General features: G+C 45.6%; 1 protein-coding gene across 6 annotated transcripts in view; it reads left to right on the top strand.

The window, feature by feature from the left end:
• The window catches only part of PRKDC (protein kinase, DNA-activated, catalytic subunit), a 150,452-nt gene extending 134,528 nt beyond the window's left edge, over positions 1-15,924 (top strand). For 5 of the 6 annotated variants that reach the window (XM_068525884.1, XM_068525885.1, XM_068525882.1 and 2 more), the window contains exons 74-86: positions 1,631-1,842; positions 2,795-2,882; positions 2,970-3,113; positions 6,407-6,611; positions 7,727-7,794; positions 8,334-8,554; positions 8,798-8,890; positions 10,937-11,026; positions 11,210-11,281; positions 11,361-11,562; positions 12,004-12,192; positions 12,783-12,922; positions 14,350-15,924. In XM_068525884.1, the coding sequence (XP_068381985.1) occupies positions 1,631-1,842; positions 2,795-2,882; positions 2,970-3,113; positions 6,407-6,611; positions 7,727-7,794; positions 8,334-8,554; positions 8,798-8,890; positions 10,937-11,026; positions 11,210-11,281; positions 11,361-11,562; positions 12,004-12,192; positions 12,783-12,922; positions 14,350-14,554 (1,929 nt within the window). In that variant the 3' untranslated portion in view covers positions 14,555-15,924. The remainder of the gene's footprint in view (positions 1-1,630; positions 1,843-2,794; positions 2,883-2,969; positions 3,114-6,406; positions 6,612-7,726; positions 7,795-8,333; positions 8,555-8,797; positions 8,891-10,936; positions 11,027-11,209; positions 11,282-11,360; positions 11,563-12,003; positions 12,193-12,782; positions 12,923-14,349) is intronic. The other variant, XM_068525886.1, reaches the window with a different exon arrangement.
• Positions 15,925-26,214: the final 10,290 nt, after the last annotated feature.

The following is a 26,214-nucleotide window of genomic DNA, read 5'->3' as shown; positions in this document are numbered from 1 at the left end:
GGGGCCTTACGCTCAGGTCGCTGTTCGGCAGCGAGGCAAGGGGGACGTTTCAGGCGCCATCCCCCCACGCTCCACGTCTCGGGAACCCCCAGGGCTCCTGCCCCACGTCCCGCTTGCCCGCTCTCACCCCGTGCCGGCCTCTCCACTGGGGCCGCGGCGGGGAAAAAGGGGAGGGTTATCAGAAAGGCTCCTTAGCGACTTCTGTGGATGTTTAACTGGAAGGCGGGGCCAAGCTTTGAGTCGATGCCGTGATACTTGAGAAAGGGCGCACGGCGGGTCTGTAGACGGTGCTGGTCGCCGAGCCGCAGTCAGTTCTCTGTGCGCTTGGACGGCTGAGGGTTTTCAGTGGGTCCTACACAGGAGATTAAAGTCAATTCGGTATGAAATGCAGTACACATGCATTTTCCTCAAAGATAAGTAAAGAAATATTTCAGTAAGTTATGGTTTTGTTTTTCCCCCAAATCATACTTGTATACAATAAAAATAACATTTTGAATTTGTGCGGAAATGAACGGAGTGGTGGGTCGATGTTGTCGTGACCCTTGAGATGGGCAGCTGGCCTTGCACTCAGGGCCCCCAAGCCTCCTGTGCTTCCTGGCTTTATACCAGCATTCCAAGCACAGCGGAGTTTATCTTGAAATAAACACCTGGAGAAGCATTAGAGGAAAACCTGAGCAAAATTTGAAAATGGTCTTGGAGTTAAGAGACAAAAGCCAGGAGCTATAGAGGGAAATAATTTGACGCTTCTATCATTAAGAAAATGCCATATACAAAGTTAAAAAAAGAACTGGGAGAAAAATATTTGCAACACATACTGGAGACGGAGAGCAGGCGTCTCCACTGTCCACAACAAACAGACTGGTAGCAACAGGCGACGCACATGCGGTTAAAGCACATAATGCAGGTAAACGCTGACTGCTTAGCCTCACTAATGATGAGACATGCAAATTAAAATTAGATATCTTTCACTTCTCGGATTGAAAATAGATTTTTTAAATTGTCAGATTGACAGTAGATTTTAAAAATTGATTGCGTCCAGTGTCGAAAAGGATTTTGTAAAGTAGTTGATCTCTACTACACTTTTAGAAGTGGAAATTTGAAAAATCTTCTTGGAGGGAAATTTAGCAAAGTTTTTTACAGTTGTTAACGTTCACGTTAAAAGTAAAAAGGAATTTAGGAACTCATTTAGGAATTTCTCCTATGGGTATATAGCACAAGTACAAAGACATAAACATATAGGGTTGTGCATTGTAGCAGTATCTGGATAGCAAAAATTGCAAATACCCTGAAAGTTCATTATAGAGCACTTGTGAAATGAAGCGGAATATGGTACAGCTGTTAAAAGGAATGAGGTAGATCTAAGAAAAACCAGCAACAGCAAGTTTCCTCCGATTCCATTCTTCTGAAGAAAGGGTCCACGTGTACATGCCCTGAAAAGGCCCGGAAGAATCGATGGTTCCCAGTGGGTCGGAACCGAGAGGGCTGAGAAGACTTTCTGTCTACACGTCTGTCTGTTTTTATACTGACGGTAGCAAATACAGCTATACTTGGATGTTGGACACGCAATACTTCTGTAAGGGAAGAACGTTGCATGTTTCACTCCTTACTAAGTCCCGGCTCTCTGTTTCAGATGTCTTCCATTCCTTGCTGGCAGTTCATCGGCTGGATCGGCCACATGGTGGCCCTGCTGGACAAGGAGGAGGGGATCGCCGTCCAGCGCACCGTGGCGGACATCGCCGACCACTACCCGCAGGCCATCGTGTACCCGTTCACAATAAGCAGTGAAAGCTATTCCTTCAGAGACACTTCTGCTGGCCATAAGAGCAAGGACTTTGTGGCCAGGTGACACAAGAAAAATTAGGTCCATCCAACACTGAAAGGTTATCAAAACGTCTGTGGTCAAAGCAGACACAGGGACGCTTATGTGTGTCCTCAGATGAATTAGAGCTGCCGTGGAGGGCAGCGGGCCTAGATGTCTGTTTGTCGGGTGCATCTGCCCTGGTGTGTGTGTCATTGGCTGTAGAGTTTATTTCCTTTTGTAAACACAGTTCATCTTAAAATGCTATTCATGAGACGGTTATGCTGACCATTAGTAATCTGTTGGTTGAGACGGACTAGATGAGATGCTTTTTGGAATCAGTTCCTGAAATTGTTCTGTAATTTAAAATCTCTGGGAAGCACCCCCTTCTTCATTAGGAGTCAGTAAACTGCCCACGTGTCGCCCTTTCCGCTTCTTCAGTTGATTTGTAAGTGAGGACAGTTGCCAGAGCGGCAGCAGTGTTTTACTTCAGAAAGAATACTTGGTAAACGCACGGCATTTTAGTTGCCCTTCTCTGTCAGGAGCTGATTTGCCTCATTATTTAGAGCGTTTTGCTTCCGAGGGACAAGGCTGCGGGGCACAGCCCTCGTCCCGGCTCGCTGATGGGCCGGCCGTGCGCCCACCCACCCTGTGATGCCCTCCTGTGTCTCAGCAGAGGCAGCTGCAGCGTGATCGGTTCCTTAGAAAGAAAGAAAGGAAAGAGAAATGTTGAAAGTTTGTTGAGAAGGGGGCCTTTTAACTTTAGATTGTGTGCACCAAAATGTTGAGGATTTGCTTTCACCTCATCTCTTGATACAGGACACACTTTGTGCTTCATCTGTTTTGGAGATAATTTTTAAATTGCTCCTTCCCTAGACTATGTAGTTGGTTATGTATTGTTTTATATATAAATATAATTATATATACATAACAATTATAGGCCTTGATCTTTGGAAGATGTTTGATTGAGCACCTAAACCTGGTAATTTTTTGTAGGATTAAAGCTAAGTTAGATCGAGAAGGAGTGGTTCAGGATTTCATTAACGCCCTGGAGCAGCTCTCCAGCCCTGAGATGCTCTTTAAGGTAGTGTTAACCGCTTCCCACACGTAAGACACGGGCTCAGTGCAACCTGCCTGCAGTCCAGCTTGACGTGTCTTTTTTTCTGCACAGGACTGGACGGAGGACATCAAGCTTGAACTAGAAAAGAACCCCGTAAATAAGAAGAACATTGAGAGGATGTATGAGAGAATGTACGCAGCCTTGGGAGACCCACAGGCTCCGGGTGTCGGGAGTTTTCGAAGGAGGTTTATCGAGGTACGGGGTGGGGCGGCAGCCGCTTGGTGATTACAGAGTCATTGTGAAGACGAGGGCTTCTATTTGCTGGTTTGTTAATACTTCTGGTTTTAAAATGTCGTTGAATTTGTAAACTTTCCTTAGATCCTTGTCTTTCTGTGAGATATTGATGGCGTATTTTTAGGTCAGATAGTGGCAAGTGGGGCACAGGTAAAAACCTCAGGGTTTCTATTACATTCTGTTCTTCATGGCCAGATTCTTAGATATGAAGGTTATGTGTAGTTTAATGTTTTTAATTCTCAGAGTGATTTGGGTATCAGACCAGGAAAACGTTTGTATTTGCCGCAGGTTGTAACCATTTGTGAGCACTTAGCTCTGTCCAAGGCTCCGAGAGCTCACGGGGCCGCCTGACAGGTGCTGTGTCGGGGCCGCCTGACAGGTGCTGTGTGGACAGACCTGTGGCGTCAGCGTGAGCTCTGGTTTCAAAGTTGCTCCAGACTTGGAAGGGAGAGAATGCACGCCGTGCTCCCCGCCTGCCCACACCCCAGTCTGGCCCCTCCCCCCCCCCCCCCCCCCGGGACGGGGGTGGGCCTCCTCCCTCCGCTGCCTAAAGCACCTGTGTGCGCCTCTCCTGCATTTGTCACGCTGAGTTCGTTTTGACAATTTGGTGAAACCGCTTCTGTTCACGAAACCTCAAGAAGCTTTAGAGCGTGCAGGAGCCCGGGAGCTCACCAGTCGCGCGTCTCTGGTGCGGAGGAGCGTCTTTGTCCCTTGCCGGTGTACCAAGTGCTTCAGTGAGACGTAGGTCACGTGGCCTGCCGCGCGTGCGGTCACAGTGTGCGGCGCCCGAGGGTTCGCTGTATTCCCGCCGCTCCCCAGAGCAGCCCCGTCCCCGCCCCTCCCTGCCCTGCCAGCCCCTGGGGGCTCGCCGGCCCGACCTTCCGTGTGGACGAGTCCCGCGGGGCCCCGCTTCTCTCGCTCGGCGGCGCGCGTGCTGCAGCCCGTGTCGGTGCCTGGCCTCTGGGTGCTGGGGGTTGCTCCGCGGCCTGTGTGTCCCGCGTCCGCTGAGCGGCGCTCCCGTGCAGTAGGCGCAGGGACTCCGGGCGCCGTCCTGAGTCGGACTCGGGGGCGGGGCTGGCTGCGCGCACCTCTGCCCGCGGAGCCCAGCGCAGGCGTCTCTGTCTGGATGCGCGGGCGGGGCGGTTCTGATCTCCAGAGCGAGGGCTGGGGGAGTCGTCCCTACTTCGGGGAGTTTCCGTTAATGGTCTGAATGTGGGAACAGACAGGACTACCTGCTGCCTGATGTGACCCGGGCTGTGTCTCACGTGACAGTAAACCCTAAACCTCGGCACGTACTGCATTTTATGACACGCGTTCGACCCCACGTCCTATCAGGTCGGCCTCACAGCACTGCTGCCCAGTGACTGCAGCTCCCCGGCGGGAAACCCACGTCCCGAGAAGGTACTGAAGGGCGGCGGGCCCGCGGCCACAGCAGGAGCCGTCTGCGGGAAGGCGCTTGCGTCCGCCCTGTCCCCAGCTGGGGCCGCACCAGCCTCTGCCGTCACGGCGCAGGAGCAGCCCCGGCGGGCGGGCAGCAGGGATGGCGGCCTCAACAGGGTTGACGTGTGAGATCGGCCAGGGTCTGGGGCTCGCCAGGTCTTGTTCTGAGCCACGCCGCTTGTGCTAAGACTGCGGCGGGCGGGCCCAGGGCCGACCGAGAGGGCGGCAGAGGGGTCGCCGTGAGCTTCCCGCGGAGGGGGTGGGGGCCTGCCCGTCGGCCCTGCCCTGGAAACCGCAGCCTGGCGGGCTGTGTCCCGGCCAAGCTCAGCCCACCGCCCAGCAGGGCCGAGCCCCGCAGAAAGCTCCCCGCAGCTGCAGCCGTGGTTTGTCTGGAGCTTGCTTCCTAGTACCTGGGACAGTCCATCCAGAACTTTCTGCTTCGTACCAAATCAGCACATAATTTGCGTCGGTTAATTAAAATATTAATCCACTAAAACAGAACTGCCTCAGGTTTCACTCTAGGGGGCCCTTAGGGGCATTATGCCATTTGGATCAGTGTTGGTGCTGGTTATGCCGGGAAATGCGGGCTGATCTTTCCCTGCATTCTAAGAATTGCAGATTGTTTCTATACTTCTAGTCCATTTATAGATCAAGGAAGAACTGTGTTTTATATATGTTAGTTTTCCTGTAGTGGATTGTCTAAAACAGAGCTTATATTTCATTTATACCAGGCTCATGATGTGGGGTTAGTTCTACATTTGGGAAAACATTTCTAATTAAAGATGATCAGGTGAACCTTGACAACTATTAGGTCACCGTTAGTAATACTCTTGAGTTTTGTTTTTTGTTTTTTTAATTTTGATATCAGGATTATAATTAAAATAAATATTTGAGTAGAAACTAATACAAAGGATGATTTGATATATTCCAAGATAAGGAACGTCTAATAATAACTGCTTCTAGAAATACAACTTACCCAAATGCTATTTATACTGGTTCTTGATCCAAAATAATGGCTTGAAAGACCCTCACTAAGGGAGAGTGTTTTTTTCTTATGTTTTTCTCTTTGCTCCGAGGAAGAACTTTGAGCTGTTCATTTTTTTAAAAATTTATTTATTTATTTATTTTTGGCTGTGTTTGGGTCTTCGTTGCTGCGCGTGGCCTTTCTCTAGTTGTGGCGAGCGGGGGCTACTTTTCGTTGCAGTGCGCGGGCTTCTCATTGCAGTGGCTTCTCTTGTTGTGGAGCACGGGCTCAGTAGTTGTGGCTTGTGGGCTCTAGAGCGCAGGCTCAGTAGTTGTGGTGCACGGGCTTAGTTGCTCTGCGGCATATGGTATCTTCCCGGACCAGGGCTCGAACACGTGTCCCCTGCGTTGGCAGGCAGATTCTTAACCACTGCGCCACCAGGGAAGTCCCTGGGCTGTTCATTTCTATTGAATTATGTCCTTTATTTTGTACTTTGTTCCTGATTACTCCCGTTGTCATGATGGTGCTGATCAGCAGCTGTACAACGGACGCAGAGGTTAAAGGATTTTCCCAAGTGTTTAAAGCCCTTATTAAGAATTTATGCCCAGAAGTCACCGCTGACTGTCATCCTTTCCATCTTCTCAAAGGGGCACAAAGACAAAAACAAAAGGCAGGCTGCTGTGCTTTAAGACTGTTGAAACATTCAAGGAGAGTGAAACTATCAATTAAAAGCATAGAAAAAAACCAATACAACTTGAGCGCCTGTTTATTATAAAGATTCGTGAGCCTGGAACTTTTTCAGAAGTTCAACTAAACATTAATCTTTAAGGTAAATTATCATTAATTGCAGGCTTTTGGGAAAGAATTTGATACCCACTTTGGGAGAGGAGGCTCTAAGCTCCCTGGCATGAAGCTCCAAGACTTCTGCACCGTCACCAGCTCGCTGCTCGGGAGGATGAGCAGGGGCTCGAAGGCACCGGGGAACCTGAAGGAGCTCTCGCCCTGGATGAGCAGCTTCAGGGCCGAATTCCTGAGGGATGCGCTCGAGGTTCCTGGTGAGTTAATAACCTCGGGGGCGGCGGAGGCAGCAGGGTGCTTTGAGGAGAGTCGTGCCGGAGCGGGGACTTCTGATTCTAAGATGGTGAAATCGGGATCTTGACGGTTTTCTTTTTTTAAAAAGAATTTTAAATTCCACCTACTTTTCATCATTAGGAAAATCTGTAATTACTATGAATAGTACGCTTACTAAATGTCTAGTGATATTCCCGGTGAAGACAAGTGCTCAGACGGCCACCTACTAATAACGGTAGCTGGTCATGTCCTCTGAACCTACCCACGCATTGCCCCTGAATAACTTTTCTTCAGAAATAAAATACAGGCAACCTCAGAGATGCTGCGGGTTCAGTTCCAGACCACCGCAGCAGAACAAATTAAAGCAGGTGGTTTCCCAGTGCGCATAAAAGTTATGTCTACGGTATACTGCAGTCTGTTAACGTGCAGTAGCATCGTGTCTTCAAAGCAATGTACGTACCTGAATTAAAAAACACTTTATTGCTAGAAAATGCTAACCGTCTCCTGACAACTCAGGGTTGCCACAGACCTTCCGTTTGTAAGAACCGCAGCATCTGAGAAGTGCAGTAAAACGCGGTGTGCCTGCACACTGCTTTGTGGGGTGTGCGCTGGTCCCGCCTAAAGCGGCGAGCTGATGGCACACGACGTGCCGGCAGGAGGGACGCTCGTGGCACCGAGGACCCGCCGTCTTCACCGTGGGATTTGCCAGACCAAGTGTTTCACTGTGGTCGCTTAGGTCCTTATTCCAGTGGGGAGAAAGGCATTCGGAGAAACACTTGCCTTTGTTATTATTAACAGCTGCGCATCACATACCATGCGTTTCAAGAAAACCACTGAAAACGGAGCCTCCTGACATGCAGCTTGACTCTGCTGGCAACAGCACGGGTGCTCGCCCGGGGCGCTGCCGTCCCTGTTCGCCTTTGTCTGCGCCACCCGAATGGGAAGCGTGTCCGCTAGCCTGTCAAGCCGAGAAACGGCAGCGTTTGAAAGAATGCGTCCAGTGAAAACTTTGCGTTAAAGCTTCTCTCCTGTTAGACCAGGGGGTGTGCTTTACGTGCAGGGTGCAGCCTCTGAGTCAGGCTTCTGTGGTTTGTCCCAGGTCAGTACGACGGCAGAGGGAAGCCGGTGCCCGAGTACCACGCCCGCATCGCCGGCTTCGACGAGCGGGTAGGTGCTGGGCATCAGCCAGCTCCTCAGGTTCGAGGAGAGACGGTTCACTCCCCATGCTGGTCTCAAGCGCACGGGGTTCTCTGAGGGTTGTGTTGCAGGTTTTCTGATGGGAATTTACTGACCTTAATATAATGTTTCCAGTCTTTCAACATCAGTCATGTTTAAGGACCTAGTAAACTCGAAGAATAAACTGTGTGTGGTGTGTGTGTGTGTGTGTGTGTGTGTGTGTGTGTCTGTTTCAAACGTACGAGTCTTAAGTGCCTGTAGCAAGTGGGCGTGTCGTGTGTGGCTTGTTCCTGAGGACGCATGTTTATAAGCACTTAACTTGTCACTGGGAACCTGGCACCTCTTGGCACTGCAGCCGGGCGGGAACAGGGGCCAGGAGACTCGGTGCCCTCGCTTCTCCTTTGCTCTGTTGCCCGCCTGTGTCCCCGGAGGGCGTGCCCCAGGCCTTGCCCCCCCTCTGGTGATGAGACCCGGGCCCACCTCGGTCTCTCAGCTGCGCCCGAAAATGCTGCTTCCTTTGACCTTTGAAGGTGAGAGTGATGGCCTCGCTCAGGAGACCGACGCGCATCGTGGTCCGCGGGCACGACGAGCGGGAGTACCCCTTCCTGGTGAAGGGCGGGGAGGACCTGCGGCAGGACCAGCGCGTCCTCCAGCTGCTCCAGGTCATGAACGGGCTGCTTGCCCGCGACGCTGCCTGTGGCCAGCGGGGCCTGCAGGTGACGACCTACCGCGTGGTGCCCATGACCTCCAGGTGCGCAGGGCCCCCTGCGGGCGATGGGGACGCGGGGTCCCAGGACCGGAAGCGCCTGCTTGGTTTTGTCGGGAAGGGGAGGGGGCGTCCCGTGACGGTTGGGGTTCTAGGTGTCACGGGACAGAGGCCAACAGCCCAGACGCTGCTCAGCCCGTGATGTTCATCCTCGTGGAGAGAGTGAGGGAAGAACTGTGTTCGAGAGAAGCGAGGGCAGGGGTGTTCATGACTGTTCTCTCCTTCCAGGTTGGGGCTAATTGAATGGATCGAAAGCACCTGCACCTTGAAGGAGCTCCTTCTGAGCAGCATGTCACGGGAGGAGAAGGCGGCCTACACCAGGTGACCTGGGGTCCCAGGGCCCTGCCCGGCCACCCCAGCCCACAGGTCACCTCCCCGGGCGGGGCTCCTCCACCCTGCCTCCAGGGACCTGAATTTTCAGGCCCTTTCATTGGCGCCCTTGGCCGCAGCCTGGCCTGTACTTTAATCTGCCACTTGATGGGTGAACAAAGGAAATGGAGTCCAGGGTTCTAAACAGTAGTTGCATATATCTTATCACAATTTTTTAAAAAGGATTAACTTTGGGGAAAAAAAGAAGACTCTCTGAAGAAAATAAAAAGTAAGGTTAGCAGCTAACATTTAATTATACATTTTCTGTGGCACTATTCTCAGTTCTTAATGTGTATGAAGTCATTTATTTCTTACAAAAACCAACAAGGTGAGTCTTGTTGTCACCTCTCTACAGACAAGGCAGCTGAGGCCGGAGAGGTGAGGCTACCCCAGCATGTAGGGGGTGCAGGTGGGGGTGCAGGTGGGTGCGTAGTTCCAGGTCATGATACAGGGGCTTTCTATTTTTCTTTATCCTTTTTTATTTTCCAGGTTTCCTACGATGAACATGTTATTTTTCAATCAGGAAGTTTTTTAAAAAAATTTGTTCCTTGTTTCTGTAAAGAAAAATAAGGACAGCATGGCTTACCGCCGTTTTGAAGCAGGGGTTGGCACGTTTGGGGGACCAGCGTTAGGCTGGCGGGCGAGGCGACGGTCATCAGTAGCCTCAGGGCCCACGCCTCCTCGCTGGACCCCTGCTCCTTCCTGAGAGTACCTGCGTGGGGGCGGCGTTCTCCTCAGGCACACTCTTACTCCTGGGTAATAGCTGCTGCGCAGGGCAGTGTTGACCAACTTCTAATTCCATTCATTTGAGTCTTTTGCCTAAAGTTGTCCCTGCTGCCAGGAGTCCCCCCTCTCGCTTGTGCTTGTGCTGACGCACAGGGGGCCCCAGCCACTCGCACAGGTGACCTTCCCGGTTCCCACGGCCCCTGCCCCCCGCCTCCCGCTTGTGAGATGGGAGAGTGTGAAAGGCGTCTGGCAAACATAGGTGTCCAAGGAGTATAAAGTGCTTTTCACATATGGAATTGCAGACAGTACTTCCCACACTACCTTTTTAAAACAAGGCACTTCCAGCCCCCATTCCCAAGATCATTGCTGTTTTTTTGTTAATTTACATGTTGCAGTTTTCCAATCTAAAGACTTTTATCCAGTTGAAACTAGGAGAGAATTTAGATGGAAATGGAGTGGTCTCTTTGTGAAATTAACTTAGTAGCATCTCAGAAAAGATTCACCTTATTAAGGGATTTAACTACTAAGTAACATGTTGTGAAGTTGTTCTATCTTTAGTGATTATTATTATTATTTTTTTTAAGGAAAACTTGTTAAAACTTTTGGTGCAAACCCAAGAGTGGGTAAACGTACAAGTAACAGTGTCTCGACCTGTCCACACACTGCCTTTGCCTGGGAAGCGTTACTGAAAACAAGCTTTTCAAATTCAATTCAAATCCATCATCATTTAAGAAGATACTTTTTGGCACTTACTTTGGATTTTGTCTGTGTCTGCATACTGGAAATGGTTAAAAAAAAAAAAAAAACGTGGCAGTGTTTAATGACAAAAGCAGACAGGCTGTCTTCAACAAGTAGCTTGTGGTCATTTTGTTTCTTTAGTGACGTACCTGCTTTAAACAAGTTGCATGTGGTGCTGTCCTGCTGCGAGGGGTCCCGCCCAGGGTCAGGCGTGTGGGACCATATGCCTGCATCCTCAGCCCATCATGTTCCTGTGTGTGAAGTGGGACATTTATTGTATCTGGTGGTTCTACGCCTGAACTTTTGCACAGGGGATAGCCGTGGTTCTTGAGGAGTGATTAAGAATGGATAACGGTGTGTTGAAATCCTAGACCCAGAGCAGCAGAGTTCAGTGTTAATATTCAATATGATTCAAGTCGTGTTTATTCTCCCCGACTCTTCACTCCTTTTCAGTGAATTCCTGGTGATATTTGCCTCTGAAATCAGCGACCCTAGACATCCTCCTAATGCTGATTCTCTTTCCCTACTTGTTAGTGACCCCCGGGCACCAGCGTCTGAGTATAGAGACTGGCTGAGGAGGATGTCGGGAAGGTGTGACCCCGGGGCCTACGCGCTCATGTTCAAGTATGTGTTGTACCGACCAGTTCGTTCTTCTCAAGTTTGCGTATTCACTTTTGTTTCTTAGAAAGCTTTGCCTCGGATCATCAAAATCTAGTTATCTGGTATTCGAGCTTCACTATAACAAAGAGCTTTAAATTTCAAGTCGTGAGAAGCTCTAATCAGACATTTCCCATTATTAAATCATAGGGGGGCCAGTCGCACTGAGACAGTCACATCTTTTAGAAGAAGAGAGAGTCAAGTGCCGGCCGATCTCCTAAAGTAAGAGTGTTTCCGACTTTGCTCACGGGGGCTGGGGGGTGGGGGCGGGGGCAGAGGCCACACAACTGTGCCCCTGCAGGCGGGCCTTCCTGAAGATGAGCACTGGCCCCGAGGCCTTCCTGGCTCTCCGCAGCCACTTTGCCAGCTCCCACGCACTCCTGTGCATCAGCCACTGGATCCTGGGCATCGGAGACAGGCATCTGAACAACTTGATGGTGAGCTTGGAGACGGGCGGCGTGATTGGGATCGACTTCGGACATGCGTTCGGATCAGCCACCCAGGTGAGTGTGCCCTTCTCTGCTCTGGGCTGGAGTTGCCCTTGGGCTTCGCGACCCCTCTGGAAACAGTCGGTTTGCATGGTCGTTGAAGTTGTCATTCTTGGGGAGAGGGAAAATCTCAGCTTTGTTTCAGCCTTGTGCAGACAGGTTGTGGAAGGTGTGCTGACAGATTAATTAGGTAATCAGAGCTAAGAGAAACGTGTTCCTGTAGAAAGGTCGGAGGTTCTATGAAGCCCCGTCATGAAAGCATCCTGCGGGGATGTGAAGCACACCCTCCCTGACATCAAGCTCCGAGTCTCCGTCTCCGTGGCTGTGTCATTGCTCGTGGGCACAGTGACTTCACATCTGTGTGGCAGGAGCTGGTGTGCTCCCCACGCGTGAGCGACAGCCATGGAAGGGCCCTCCCTCGCGTCCACTGCTTCTCACACGTCCTTTTCTCTGTAGTTTCTGCCGGTCCCTGAGCTGATGCCTTTCCGTCTGACTCGCCAGTTTATCACCCTGATGCTACCACTGAAAGAAACGGGGCTCGTGGGCAGCACCATGGTGTGTGCGCTGAGGGCTTTCCGCTCGCGCCCAGACCTGCTCACCACCGCCATGGACGTGTTTGTGAAGGAGCCGTCCTTTGACTGGAAGGTGCGGTGGTCTCTTCGCACTTTGTGCCTTTGTTACAGCATGCCTGTGATTGACCCGCATCTCCTGTTAGCTGGTGGGAATGTGTCATGTTGTGTTTACTAAAATACTTACTGTTTTGTACAGCACTTTCTCAGAATGAACATTTGGGATCATTTGGCTTGGCTTGAAAATCAGATGAGACGTTCCTTTTATTTGTAGGAAACTGACTTGAGAGTATTTTTAACCCTTTGGTGATGGTGGGTTTGGTTTCTCTGAGACAAGTTTTAGTTTAAAATCCGTCCCACACAAGGTCTTCCTTGATCATAAAGACAGATAGTGCTTTCTTAAATCTCAAGGGTTCTTCACGATACTGCCCCCCAAAAGGGAGCATAGCAATGGTACCCTCCACAGGGAGGGATGCGTTAAGCCTAAGGGTAAGACCCTCACGGTCGTGGTCACTGTTATTTGTGCTGCCGTGAGAGTTTGCATAAAAAGCTGCGGCGCCCTCCCCAGTTAGAGATTCTGTTTAAGATCATTACTTGTTGAATCTGTGTGAATGTGATCATGTATACTGTTAAGCAGAGAAAAAATATCATGTTCCTTTCCTTTAGAATTTTGAACAGAAAATGCTAAGAAAAGGAGGATCATGGATTCAAGAAGTAAATGTAACTGAAAAAAACTGGTATCCCCGGCAGAAGATACATCACGCTAAGAGAAAGTTAGCAGGTGCCAATCCAGCAGTTATTACCTGGTAAGACGTTATTTGTGGAAGAAACAAGCACACGCCAACACGCTGGCGTTTCGGAAGAATCACTGAACACCATATATTTATCCTCGGCCTGTGGTGTCGGCACTGACAGATGGAGGGCCACGGCCTGAGGAGGCCGGCCTCTCCACCGACCTGCGAGGTCCTAACTCTGGAGCCCCTCCCAGGCTGCCTGGGGCCCCCTGCACCGCATTCCTACACTGTTGCGTGAATATCTTTACCTGCACGAGGAGGTTTAGGTTTTAAACTTGCTCTTGTCCTTTTTCAGGACAGATGGGACCTGGGTGGCATAGCCCCAAGGGGCGGAGAGCACAGTGGCGGCTCACTAACCAGTGTGCAGATGGGGTCACCTTTAACTTCGCTTTCGCGTTTTTCTGGTTGAGGTCTAAAACAAACAGGAATGTGTAGAAATGATTCACAAGAAGGAAAAAAAGTTGGACTTTCCCATTAATTAACAGTAAAAGGCTGTCTGTGGTCAGTTGTTTTTTGACAAAGGTGCCAAGACCATTCGGTGGTCTTTCCAACAAATGGCAAAGGAATGAGGGTGGAGCCTCCACCTCCCACCACATACAAAGTTAATTCAAAGTGGATCAAAGACCTAACTGTGAGAGCTAAAGCTATAAAATACTTAGGAAGAAACACAGGGGTAAATCTTTAGGACCTGGGATTTGGCAGTGACATTTGGCACTCTTAAGTATAACAGTAAGAGCACAAACAAGAAAAGGAAAAAACAGATAAATTCATCAAAATTGAAAACTTTTGTGCTTACCCTTAGGAAAATAAAAATACAGAATGGGAGAAAACATTTGAAAGTCATACAGCTGCTAAGGGACTTGTGTATCGAATACATAAAAGACTCTTATAGCTGAATAATAAAAAGACCACCCAATTAAAAAATGACCAAAGTACCTGAACAGACATTGCTCTAAAGAAGATACACAAATGGCCAATAAGCACATGGAAAGATGCTGACCATCATTAGTCATCAGATAAAGGGAAGTGGGTTCCACTTCACACCCACTAGGATTATGGAATCAAAAAACGGAATATAGCGAGTTGTTGGTGAGGGCTGGAGAAGTCGGAGCCCTTGGGTGTTTCTGCTGGGAAGGTAAAATGGTGCAGCCACTCTGGGGAGGTGCGGCAGTTCCTCAAAGAGTTAGACGTGGGGTACCGTAGGGCCCCACGTTCCATTCCGGGTACTGACCCAAGCGAAGTAAAAGTGAGTCCACACAAACACGTGAAGACAGGCGTGCCCAGCATCCATCATGTTCTGTTTACCTGCAGATCGAATCTCTTGGCTTTAAGGTTATGAGCAACAGAAAATATTCTGCGTGGTGAGAGGGAACGTCTGGTTTGGACAGGAAAAATAATGCGTGGTTTGTGTCTTCATGTTTGTTTAATCTTCTTTCCAGTGATGAGTTACTTCTGGGCCATGAGAAGGTGCCTGCCTTTGAGCATTACATCGCTGTAGCACAAGGAAGCAGAGATCACAACATTCGTGCCCAGGAGCCAGGCAGTGGACTTTCAGAAGAGGCCCAGGTGAAGTGCTTGATTGACCAGGCAACAGACCCCAACATCCTCGGCAGAACTTGGGAAGGGTGGGAGCCCTGGATGTGAGGTCCCGGGGAGTCAGCAGAGAAAGGGCATGCGTGTGGAGAGAGTGTCCTAAACTTTGATCCAAGCAATCAGTGGGCTCATCGTCCCTAAGCACCGGAGTTGTGTGGCGAGTTTAATCAAGGTTGTGATGAAGAAGTGAATGCTGGCGTGGGTGAATGGCTAGGCCGTAATCAAAGGTTAGATCAGAGTCAGAATGGATGTAGAAGGGCAGGCTCGTGCAAGCACCGAACCAAGACCGCAGCAGACCGCGAGTGCTCTGAGCGGACCGAGAGCTGTGGTGGTTCATTGTGCACCTGAGCGTTCTGCGACCGTGCCTCACAGCGCCGTGGAAGTCACACCCAGAAGACTTTGTCCCGGAGACTTTGTGAGAGTCATGTTAGCAGCACAGGAGTAAGAACAGGTCAGGCTATGATTATGGCTTATTATATTTAGAAATGATTGTACTTGACGTTTTAGGATATTTTTGTAGGTTTTTTCCTTTCACATTTTTCTCTTCTAGTTTTGACATTTTACGATAGAACTGTTCTCTAGAAGAGAAAGTATTTAGGAGAGAGAAAAACCTTGGTCTTAGCACTCACTTTTGCTACTCTGATCACAACGGGAAGGTGGACGAAAGAGCTTTGCATCCCAGACTCAGGAAAGCTTCAGAAATTCCAAGTATGAAAGTAGGGATAGCACTAAGCATTCCAGTTCTAGGAAAATAAAAGAAATCCCTGTTTGAAATGAACCCTTATTTGGAGATAAAACATGCATTCTAGAGCGGCCAGATCAAGTTACAGAAACAGCTTCCTCTCCACTCAGAGAGCCTCTGTCCCCACCCCAGTCGTCCCCACCTGGAGCCGATTTCAGGTTGGCTTTGAGCTTTTTGTTACTGTTTTTTCAAACATTTCTAGTTAGAAACTCTTGTATGATTTTAGGAAATAGTAAATCTTAAGACTAAGGAACATTAAAAGTTTTTTTCCTGAAGTAGTATATAGCTTTTATGCAGTTTCACAAGCAAACATTTCATCTTATAATTATTTCATTCTATTACTTGACAAACTTATTCTGATAGATACAGGTTGAATGCATTATGGCATTAATAAAAAACGTTTATGGGGACTTCCCCAGTGGTCCAGTGGTTAAGATTCCGTGCTTCCACTGCACGGGGCGCAGGTTCGATCCCTGGTCGGGGAACTGAGACATCCAGCATGCTGCGCAGCGTGGCTGAAACATTTAAAGAAAAAAAAAAACCAAAACATTCCAAGTTCCCTTAGGACGGGACGCCTACACATAGCTTCTAATCGACAAAATAAAATCGTGGGGAAAGAGTAAAGATGTAAACTTTAAACACTTTCTAAAATAAAAATTATTCCATCAACTTGCAAGAATTTTTGAAGTGCTGTTTATTAACTAATGACCAGTAACTTCCGCTAAGATAGATATTTTTGAACTTTGGAATATTGTCTGTATATTAAAGTGACAACACAGCTGTGGGGGTTGTACTTATTCTCTTTGAACATCATGAAATTGAAGAATTTAAGGACTGGCTTTTTAAAAAAGCAAAGGCCATTGGAATTTTGATAGGGATTGCACTGAATCTGTAGATTGCTTTAGGTAGTTTTGCTATTTAACAATATTAAGGCTTCCAGTCCATGAACACAGTGTCTTTCCTTTTATTTGTCTTTCTTTCAGCAGTGTTTTGTAATTTTTACTAGGTTTTGATGTTTCTACTTTTCGGTTTCCTTGTTTAAATTTATTCTGAGGTATTTTATTCTTTTGGATGCTGCTGTGTATTTGTAGATATTATGTATTTACACAGTTTCCCAGTTTCCTTTTCGGATTGTCATTGCTGGTGTAGAGGAACACAACTGCCTTTGTGTGGTGATCTTTTCTCTCGAAACTTTGCTGGATTAATTTATTAGCTCTAGTACTTATTTTGCGTATCCTTGGGACTTTTCATATATAGGATCATGTTGTCTGTGATAGAGAGAGCTTTACTTCTGCTTTTCCAATTTGAATATCTTTTCTTTTTTCTTGCCTGATTGCTCTGGCTAGCACATCCAGTACAGTGTTGAGTAGCAGGGGTGGAAGTGGGCGTCCTTGTCTTGTTTCTGATCTCAGGGGAACGTTTTCATCTTTCGCCAGTGAGTATGATGTCATCTGTGGGTTTTCAGCAATGTCCTTTGTCATGCTGAGGAAGTTCCCTTCTAGTCTTAGTTTGCTGTGTGTTTTGATTGTGAAATGGTGTTGAATTTTGTCAAATACTTTTTTGCATTAGTTGAGATGAACCTGTGTTTTTTCTCCTTTGTCTATTAAAGCTGTATATTACAACAATTGATAACTAGATTTTTAAAAATATTTATTTTATTTTACTTATTTTTGGCTGCGTTGGGTCTTCGTTGCTGCACGCGGGCTTTTCTCTGGTTGTGGTGAGCGGGGGCTACTCTTTGTTGCAGAGCATGGGCTCTAGGCGCGTGGGCTTCAGTAGTTGTGGCACGTGGGCTCAGTAGTTGTGGCTCACGGGCTCTAGAGCTCAGGCTCAGTAGTTGTGGCGCACAGGCTTAGTTGCTCCACGGCATGTGGGATCTTTCCAGGCCAGGGCTCGAACCCGCATCCCCTGCATTGGCAGGCGGATTCTTAACCACTGTGCCACCAGGGAAGCCCGATACTAGATGTTGAATCACCCTTGCAGTGCTGGGACAAATCCCACCTGGCCATGGTGAGAAATCCTTTTACTCTGAGGTTGGATTCCATTTCCTAGTATTTTGTTGAGGATTTTTGCATCAGTGTCCATAAAGGTTATTAGTCTGTAATTCTCTTATGGAGCCTCTGTCTGGCTTTGGTATCAGGGTAATGCTGGGTTCATAGAACGAGTTTGGGAGTGTTCCCTTCTCTGGTATTTTCTGGAAGAGTTTGAGAAGGATTGGTGTTAATTCTTCTTTCAGGGTTTGGTACAATTCACCAGTAAAGCCATCCTTTTCTTTTGGGGAGGTTTTTTTCTATTACTGATGAAGTCTCTTGTTGCAGATCTCTTCAGATTTTCTGTTTCTTAAGTCAGTTTTGGTAATTTATGTTTCTAGGAACTTTTGATAAGTTGGCATTTTTATTTCTGTAAGGTAGATGATGTTCCCACTTTCATTTTTTTTTTTAAAAGGTAAAGCTATTTTAATTTTATTTATTTATTTATTTATTTATTTATTTATTTATTTATTTATTTATTATTTATTTATTTATTTATTTATGGCTGTGTTGGGTCTCCATTCCTGTGCGAGGGCTTTCTCCAGTTGCGGCAAGCGGGGGCCACTCCTCATCGCGGTGTGTGGGCCTCTCACTATCGTGGCCTCTCCTGTTGCGGAGCACAGGCTCCAGACGCGCAGGCTCAGTAATTGTGGCTCACGGGCCTAGCCGCTCCGCGGCATGCGGGATCCTCCCAGACCAGGGCCCGAACCCGCGTCCCCTGCACTGGCAGGCAGACTCTCAACCACTGCGCCACCAGGGAAGCCCCCACTTTCATTTTTGATATTAGTTATTTGAGTTTTTTTTTTTTTTTTTACTGAATCAGTCTGGAAAGAGGTGTGTCAATTTTGTTGAGCTCTTCGAAGAACCAATGTTTGGTTTTGTTGCATCTCTTTTTCTGTGCTGTTTTATCTGTGCTTCTCATCTTGACTATTTTCTCAGTTTACTGGTATTGAGTTGAGTTTGCTCTTCCTTTCCTTAGTTCCTAAAGGTGTAGCATTAGGTTACTCATTTGCAATCTTTCTTTTTTAATGTAGGCACTAAAGTGTGATGAAATGAAATTTATATTTTAAGGCAGGACGAGAAAGATTTAAAAATTCTCCCTCTGTGTTTGTCCGGGTCTCCTCCCTCCCCCCCTAATGTGCAGTGTGCGTCTCATTACACATTAACCAGAGCTCCTCAAAGGCGGAGCGGCCACTCAACCACAAAGATCACTTTTTCCTTTCCTTCTGACGCTAGCAGTGTAACTTCTTGAAAGAACAGCGTTCCTTCCCAGCTCTGTAGGGGGTCATGGTGACATGCTGCTCCTTTGTACGTGCTTACCTGGACTATGTATTGTGGTGAAGCTTCTATAAAATACCAGTATGTCATTTTTATATACATGATCCTTTGTCTCAAAAATGTCTGACTGTGCCTTGGACTTCTAAACAGGCAGAACAGTTCTCAGAATCCTCAGTTCGGCTTGAATAGAATTCCCTTTTTTCTTTCTTCATTTGATTGTTAATTGAATTTTTGTCAACAAGTCTGACCATTGTTTTTGCTACATTCCTTAAGTTTTGGTATACTGTGTTTTTGTTTTCCTTTGTCTCAAAGTGTTTTCTAATTTTCCTCGTGATTTCATTTTTGATTTGGTTGTTTTAAGACTATGTTGTTTAATTTCCACATATTTGGAATCTTTCACTTTTCCTTCTTTATGGATCTCTAGCTTTATTGCATTTGGTTAGAGAAGATACTTCGTAAGATGTTAATCTTTTTTCGTGTATGGAGACTTGTTTGGTGGCCTAACCTGTGGTCTGTCCTGGAGAACGTTCCGGTGCACTGAGAGCAGTGTGCTCTGCGGTCGTGGCTGGAGTGTTCTGTGCGGGTCTGTTAGGTCTGGCTGGTGGGTGGGGTTCAAGTCCTCTGTTTCCTTAGTCTCCTGTCTAGATGTTCTGTGTGCCCATTATTGCAATTGGGGTGTTGAGGTCTCCAGCTGTTAATTGTAGGTCTGTTTCTCCCTTCAGTTCTGTCAAGGTTTGCTTCCTGTATTTGGGGGGGGGGGGCTGCTGTTTGGTGTGTGTATCTTTATAATTGTGATGTCTTTTTGATGGATTGACTTTGTTATCAGTATATAATGCCCCTCTTTGGTCTCTTGTAACGAGTTTTTACTTAGAGTCTATTTCCGGATACTAGTAGCCATGCCGGCTTTCTTTTTTTGTTTTGTTTTCATTTTATTTTATTATTTTCTTAAACATCTTTATTAGAGTATAATTGCTTTACAGTGGTGTGTTTGTTAGTTTCTGCTTTATAACAAAGTGAATCAGCTATACATATCATGCCAGCTTTCTACTGGTTATTAATGTGTGGAAAATATGTTTCCATACTTTCAATCTGTTTGTGACTTTGGCTCTAAAATGAGTCACTTGTAGATAGTATATAATTGGCTTATGCTTTGATAATCCATTTTGCCAATACCTCTGGTGAATTTAATCTACTTAAATATAAAGCGACTTCTAAATTAGGGAGTACCTGTTTCTATCTTATTTCCATTTATTTTCTACGAGTTTCATCTTTTTCCCCCAATTTCTTCCAAAACTGTTTTCTTTTGTGTTTGATTTGGTTTTGCTAATGTATCATTTCAATTCCCACCTTGTTTCCTTTCTGTGTGTTTTTAAGTTTTTTCTTAGTGGTTATTCTGATGACTACAATTAACATCCTGAATTGATGACAGTATAGTTTGAATTGATACTTGGTTTCAACAGCTCTCAAAAACCCTGCTCCTATACAGCTCTGTCCTCTCTCCCACTTTATGCTGTTATTGTTGCCATCACAAATTACATCTTAGAATACTGTATCCCCATTAATATTAGATTTATAATTACAGTTTTATGCACTTGTCTTTTTAAGTCATATAGATAAAAAGAGGAGTAACACACCAAGATTTATTTATATAGTTACCTTTACCATTGTTTCTTCGTAAGCCTTGTAATTTTTTGTTGAACACCGGACATTCTGAATACCATAACCCAGTAACTCTGGAAATCACTTTTTCCTCCCTCCCCAGGGTTTGCTGTTGTTTCTTGAGGGCTGCAGTTGTTCACTTTTTAAATGGCTTTTAGAAACTCTTTTCGGAAAGAGTGTACTCCTTGTCATGTGTGATCGACAGAATCTCTGTTCCACCGTTTCAGCGGTGAGCCAATGACAGCGATTTCCTTAAACACCCAGCACCAAAAAGATCTCCTCCCACACCCTGCAGGTTGGTTTTGGGCTGCTCCTTCAGCGCTCAGCCGGGCTGCCTGCAACTCCCCTCCAGCTTTCACCTTGGAGCCCAAGGAGTGGTGCAAGTCTCAGTGTTGTCAGTTCTCTTCTGAGCTCGTGTCAGGGTTTGGCGTGCAAATGCACTAGGGAGCCCTTTGAAGCCCTTATTCCCCCAAGGACCCTCCTCCATAGCCTCCTCCCATCTAGGTTGTTGGTTCTGTCTGCTGCTTGCCCCATCTGCCCATGGATAGCATGGGTAGTCTTCAAATGCTTTTGATTCGTGCCTCCTGGAAGTGGCCGGAGCTGAAAGAGCAAAGCAAAGGGAAGGCTCTGTGCCAGCCCCTCAGGTCACTACCAGATAGGTCAAATGCACAACCACAGCTTTAGAAGCATAAGGTCCATATGGCCATCCCCATCCCTTGTGCCCAGAACCGGCAAGCCACGCCAGGAGCATGGTCACTGCTGGAAGCTGGGAGGTGGGGTGGCAGGCAAGTTCAGAACAGTGCTACAGCACTCGCTGAGTTTTCCCAGCATCTTTCCCCTGGTTTCTGTTAAGTATCTGATTTGAGTCCAGCATTCCAAAGAAGTTGATTCTGCCATTATTTTGCCAGCTTATTGGTAGCTTCAGTGGCGGTACTGATTCTCAGAGAGCCCTACTCTGCCATTCTCCATGACATCGCGCAGATGATCTTCTTTGACTCATGGTTGTCAGGAACTTCTAGAGTTCCTGTGTGTAACTACTATTTGCAGATCCCTGGGCAAGGCACAAACATGCACTGTATGAGAGGCCAACCACAAGGACTTTCCAACTGAGAAGGGAAGGTAATATTTGTATATAAAGATCCGCAACGTACAGTGAGAAAAACAGCACCTCAAGGGCGCTAGGAAAAGGCTGCCTGTGACCAGGCCCAGAGGGTCAGGAGTTACTCTCTGGAATAACTCGCTTAAACAGCACTGCTTGATACCCACTTTGTGCAGTGATGGAAATGTTCTAAATCTGTTCAATATGGCAGCCACATGTGGCCATCAAGCCCTTTAGACGTGGCTAATGTGACTGAACACCTGAATTTTAAGTTATTTAAATTATAGTTGATTCTTGTTATTCACCTTAGTGATGTTCTGTAACGTCAACACAGACACTGAACTGGCGAATACTGAACCAGTGCTCCAGGGGGAAATAATTTAGATTATTGGGGGCCTCTGGTCACAATAGTTTCATTGACTGATCAGTATATAACCTTGTTTTATGTGTCGTGCTATGTATTACATCCCTAGGACTGACTGACTTTATAACTGGAAGTTTGTACCTTTTGACCACTCACCCATTTTGCCCATCCCTCGATCCCCACCTCTGACGACCACAAATCTGTGTTTGACCTATGAGTTTGTTTTGTTTCGTTTTACGTGCCACATATAAGTGAGGTCATACGGTTATTTGTCTTTCCACGTCTGACTTATTTCACTTAGTGTAATGCCCTCAAGGTCCATCCGTGTTGTCGCAAATGGCAAGATTTCCTTTTTAATAGCTGAATGATATTCATACACACAGTTTCCCCTGCTATCCGAAAGTAGAGGTTCCTGTGAAAACTTTCCTAAGCAAAATGGTATAAAGAGAAGAGCATCCCCCGGTTTTCCAAAGTTCCAATTATGCCACTTTTACAAAAGTCCTACATTAGTACCTGTTTTCAGTAACCAAAAGAAATCCAAAGAAGATTTTCGCCTTTATGAAAAAAGCCATTACTCTACTGATGTTAAGTCTTTTGTAAAAGCAAAGGGGTATAATGCAAACTTTTGGAAAGCAGGGAGTACCTGTACCACTTTTTCTTTATCCATTTGTCCGTTGATGGACATTCCATGTGTTGGCTATTGTAAATAATGCTACGATAAACACGGGGGTGTGTACATCTTTTCAAGTTAATGTTTTATTTCCTTTTAATAAATACCCAGAATTGAATTGCTGGATCGTATGGTAGTTCTGTTTTTAGTTATTTGAGGAACCTCCATACTGTTTTCCATAGTGGCTGCACCAATTTACATTCCCACCAACAGTGCACAAGGGTTCCCTCTGCCCACTTTAAATTGTATTGTTTGTTCTTTTGCTGTTGAATTGTATGAGTTCTTTACGTATTTTGGATGTTAGCCCCTGATCAAATATATAATTTGCAAATAATTTCTCCCATTTGGGAGGTTGCCTCTTTTTTTGTTGATGCTTTCCTTTGCTGTGCAGAGGGTTTTTAGTTTAATGTAGTTCCACTTGTTTATTTTTGCTTTTGTCGCTAAATCCAAGACTGCTGTCAAGGAGCTTACCATCTATGTTTTCTTTTAAGTGTTTTACGGTTTTAGGTCTTAATATTTGAGTATTCAGTCTACTTCAAGTTAATTTTTGTGAGTGGCATAAGATAGGTGTCCAGTTTCAATTTTCTCATGTGTTTGTTAACTACTTTTCTCAACACTATTTGTTGAAAAGACTTTGCTTTTCCCATTGGACATTCTCGGCTCCCTTATCAAATATTAGTTGACCATATATGTGGGGGGTTAATTCTGAGGTCGCTATTCTGCTCCACTGGTCTGTGTGTCTCTTTTTATGCCAGTCCCATAGTGTTTTACTTACTATTGCTTTCTAGTATACTTTGAAATCAGGAAGTGTGATACATCTGGCTTTTTCTTTCTCATGACTGCTTTCACTATTTGGGGTCTTTTGTGGTTTCCTACAAATTTTAGGATCGTCTTTTCCTTTTTCTGTGAAAAATGCCATTGAGATTTGTATAGAGATTGCATTGAATGAATGGATGGCTTTGGGTACCATGGAAATTCTAATGGTATTAACTCTTGTGAATGATGAACATAGGATGTCCCTCCACTTGTTTGTGTCTTCTTCGGTTTCTTTCAGCAAAGTTATAGTTTTCGTTGTACATCTTTCACTTCCTTGGTTAAATTTATTCCTAGGCATTTTATTGTTTTTGATGTTTCATTCTCAGTGTATAGAAATGAAGCTTATTTCTATGTATTGATTTTTATATCTTGCAAATTTACTGAATTCATTTATTATATCAATAGTTTCTAAAGTTGAGTTTGTGGGATTTTTAATAGGTAAGATTATATCATCTGCAAACAGTGATAATTTTGCTGTTCTCTTTCAGATTTGGATAGCTTTTCTTGGTCTTGCTTGATTCCTCTAGCTAGGACTGCTAGTACTGTGTTGAACAGTTTGTGAGAGTGAATATACCCTTGTCTTGTTACTGATCTTAGAGTAACGGCTTTGATTTTTTTAAATTCATTGAGCATAATTTTAGCTGTGGGTTTATTGCATATGGCTTTTGTTAGGTTGAGGTATTTTCCTTCTACCCCCAATATGCTGAAGCTTTTTACTATTATAAAAAGATGCTATATTTTGTTAAGTGTGTTATCTACATCTGTTGAGACGATCATGTGACTGACTGTTACCTTTCATTCTGTTAATGTGGTTTTATCACATTTATTGATTTGTGTATGTTGAACCAGCCCTGTATCCTAGGGAAAAATCTCACTTGATCATGCTTTCTAACCCTTTTAATAAGTTCTTGAATTTGGTTTGCTAATATTTTGTTGAGGAATTTTGCATCTGTGTTCATCAGGAATATTAGTCTAGAGTTCTCTTTTCTTGAAGTGCCCCTATCTGGCTATGGTATCAGAGCAATGCTGGCCTCGTAGAATGTGTTTGGAAGTGCTCCCTGTGCTTCAGATTTTCAGAAGCGTTTGAGAATGGTAGGTGTTAATTCTTCACTAAACGTTTGGTAGAATTCTCCAATGAAACCATCCGGTCCTGGTGTTTTCTGTATTGGGAGATTTCTGATTACTCATACAAGCTCCTTACTCACTATTGGCTTGTTCAGACTTTTTCTTTTTGGTTCAGTCTTGATAAGTTGAATCAATCTAGGAACTTACCCATTTCTTCTAGGTTGCCCAATTTGTTGGTGTATACTTGTTTTTAGCAGTCCCTTATGATCCTGTGTATTTCTTTAGTGTCCATTGGAATGTCTTCTCTTACATTTCTGATTTTGAGTCTTCTCCCTTTTTTCTTAGTTTCACTAAGGGTTTGTCAATTTTGTTTATCTTTTTGGAAAACCAGCCCTTATTGTTATTGATCTTTTCTATCATTTTACTGGTTTCTATTTCTTTTATTTTGGCTGTAATCTTTATTATTTCCTTCCTTCTGCTAACTTTGCACTTAATTTATTCTTTTTCTAGTTCTTTAAGGTATAAAAGTTGTACTGTTTATTAGTGATCTTAAAATGTTAATATATGCATTTTAAACTAAACTTCCCTCACTGAACTGCCTTTGCAGTGCCCCAGAGGTTTGGGTATGCTGTGTTTCCATTTTCATTTGTTTTGAGATAAACTCTGTTCAGGAGTGTGGTTTAGTTTCTACATATTTCTAGATTTTTCAGCTTTTCTCATGTTTTCGATTTCTAGTTTCATACCATGGTGGTCAGAAAACATACTTCGTATGATTTCAGTCATCATAGATTTTCTAAGACTTGTTTTATGCCCTGTCACATGATCTGTCCTTGAGAGGGTACCATGTGCCATTGATAAGAATGTATCCTGCTGCTGTTGGATGGAATATTCTATAGGTATCTATTAGGTCCATTTGGTTTAATGTTTGGTTCAAGTCCATCATTTCCTTGTTGACTTTCTTTCTGGGTCATCTATCCTTTGTTCAAAGTGTGGTATTGAGGTCTCCTACGATTACTGTATTATTGTCTGGTTTCCCTTCATTTCTGTTAGTATTTGCTTAACATATTCAGGTCCTCCCATGCTGGGTGCATATATACTTTATACTTATGATTGTTATATCTACTTGATGGATTGATCTCTTTACAGCATTTATAATGATGACCTTCTTTGATTCTTGCTACCATTTTTGTCATAAAGTAAGTGTGTTTTGTCTGATAAGAGTACAGATACCCTTGTTTTCTTTTGGTTTCCACTTGCACAGAATACTTTTTCCTGTCCTGTCACTTTGAGTCTACGTGCATCCTGAAGGCTCAAGTGGGTCTCTTGTAGGCAGCATATAGTTGGGTCTTTTTAAAAATATATCCAGCCACTCGGTGCCTTTTGATTGGTGAGTTCAACCCATTTGCATTTAGAGTATTTGTTGATATGTAAGGACTTAACTCCTGCCACCTTAACATTTGCTTTCTGGTTGATTTGTATTTCTGTTGCTTCTCTCCCGGCGCCCGCCCCCCACCCCCCCCCCACCCCCCCAACCCCGCCCTGTCTCTGCCTACCTTTGTAAATTTGTTATTCTCTGTGGTGGTATATTCTGTTTCCCCTTTCTTTCTTTGTCTTTTATGGTTACCATGGGGCCTACATAAAACATCTCAGAGGTAGAACAGTACACTTTAAGCTGATACCAATGACTGGAATCAAGATGCTGAACTAGGAGGACACAGAGCTCCCCTCCCCTCGTGAACACATCAAAAATACGTCTACATGTGGAACAACCATCCTCACTTAAAACTAGCTGGAGACTGGCAGAAAGACTCCTGTGCAGCCCAAGTCTGTAAGAAAGATCCACATGGATTCTTCAGGTGGGAAGGGAAGAGAAGTGATCAGGTGAAGACCTCTGCCCGTGGGAGGGGACTCAGAGGAAAAGGGAGATTTACTCGGGCAGACACCCTCCCTGGGGAGGGAGAAGTTGGAGCCACATATTGGGTGCCCAG

The sequence above is a fragment of the Eschrichtius robustus genome, chromosome 17 (assembly GCF_028021215.1).
Source record: "Eschrichtius robustus isolate mEscRob2 chromosome 17, mEscRob2.pri, whole genome shotgun sequence".
Lineage (NCBI taxonomy): Eukaryota > Metazoa > Chordata > Mammalia > Artiodactyla > Eschrichtiidae > Eschrichtius > Eschrichtius robustus.
This window is presented reverse-complemented; position numbering and strand designations above follow the sequence as displayed.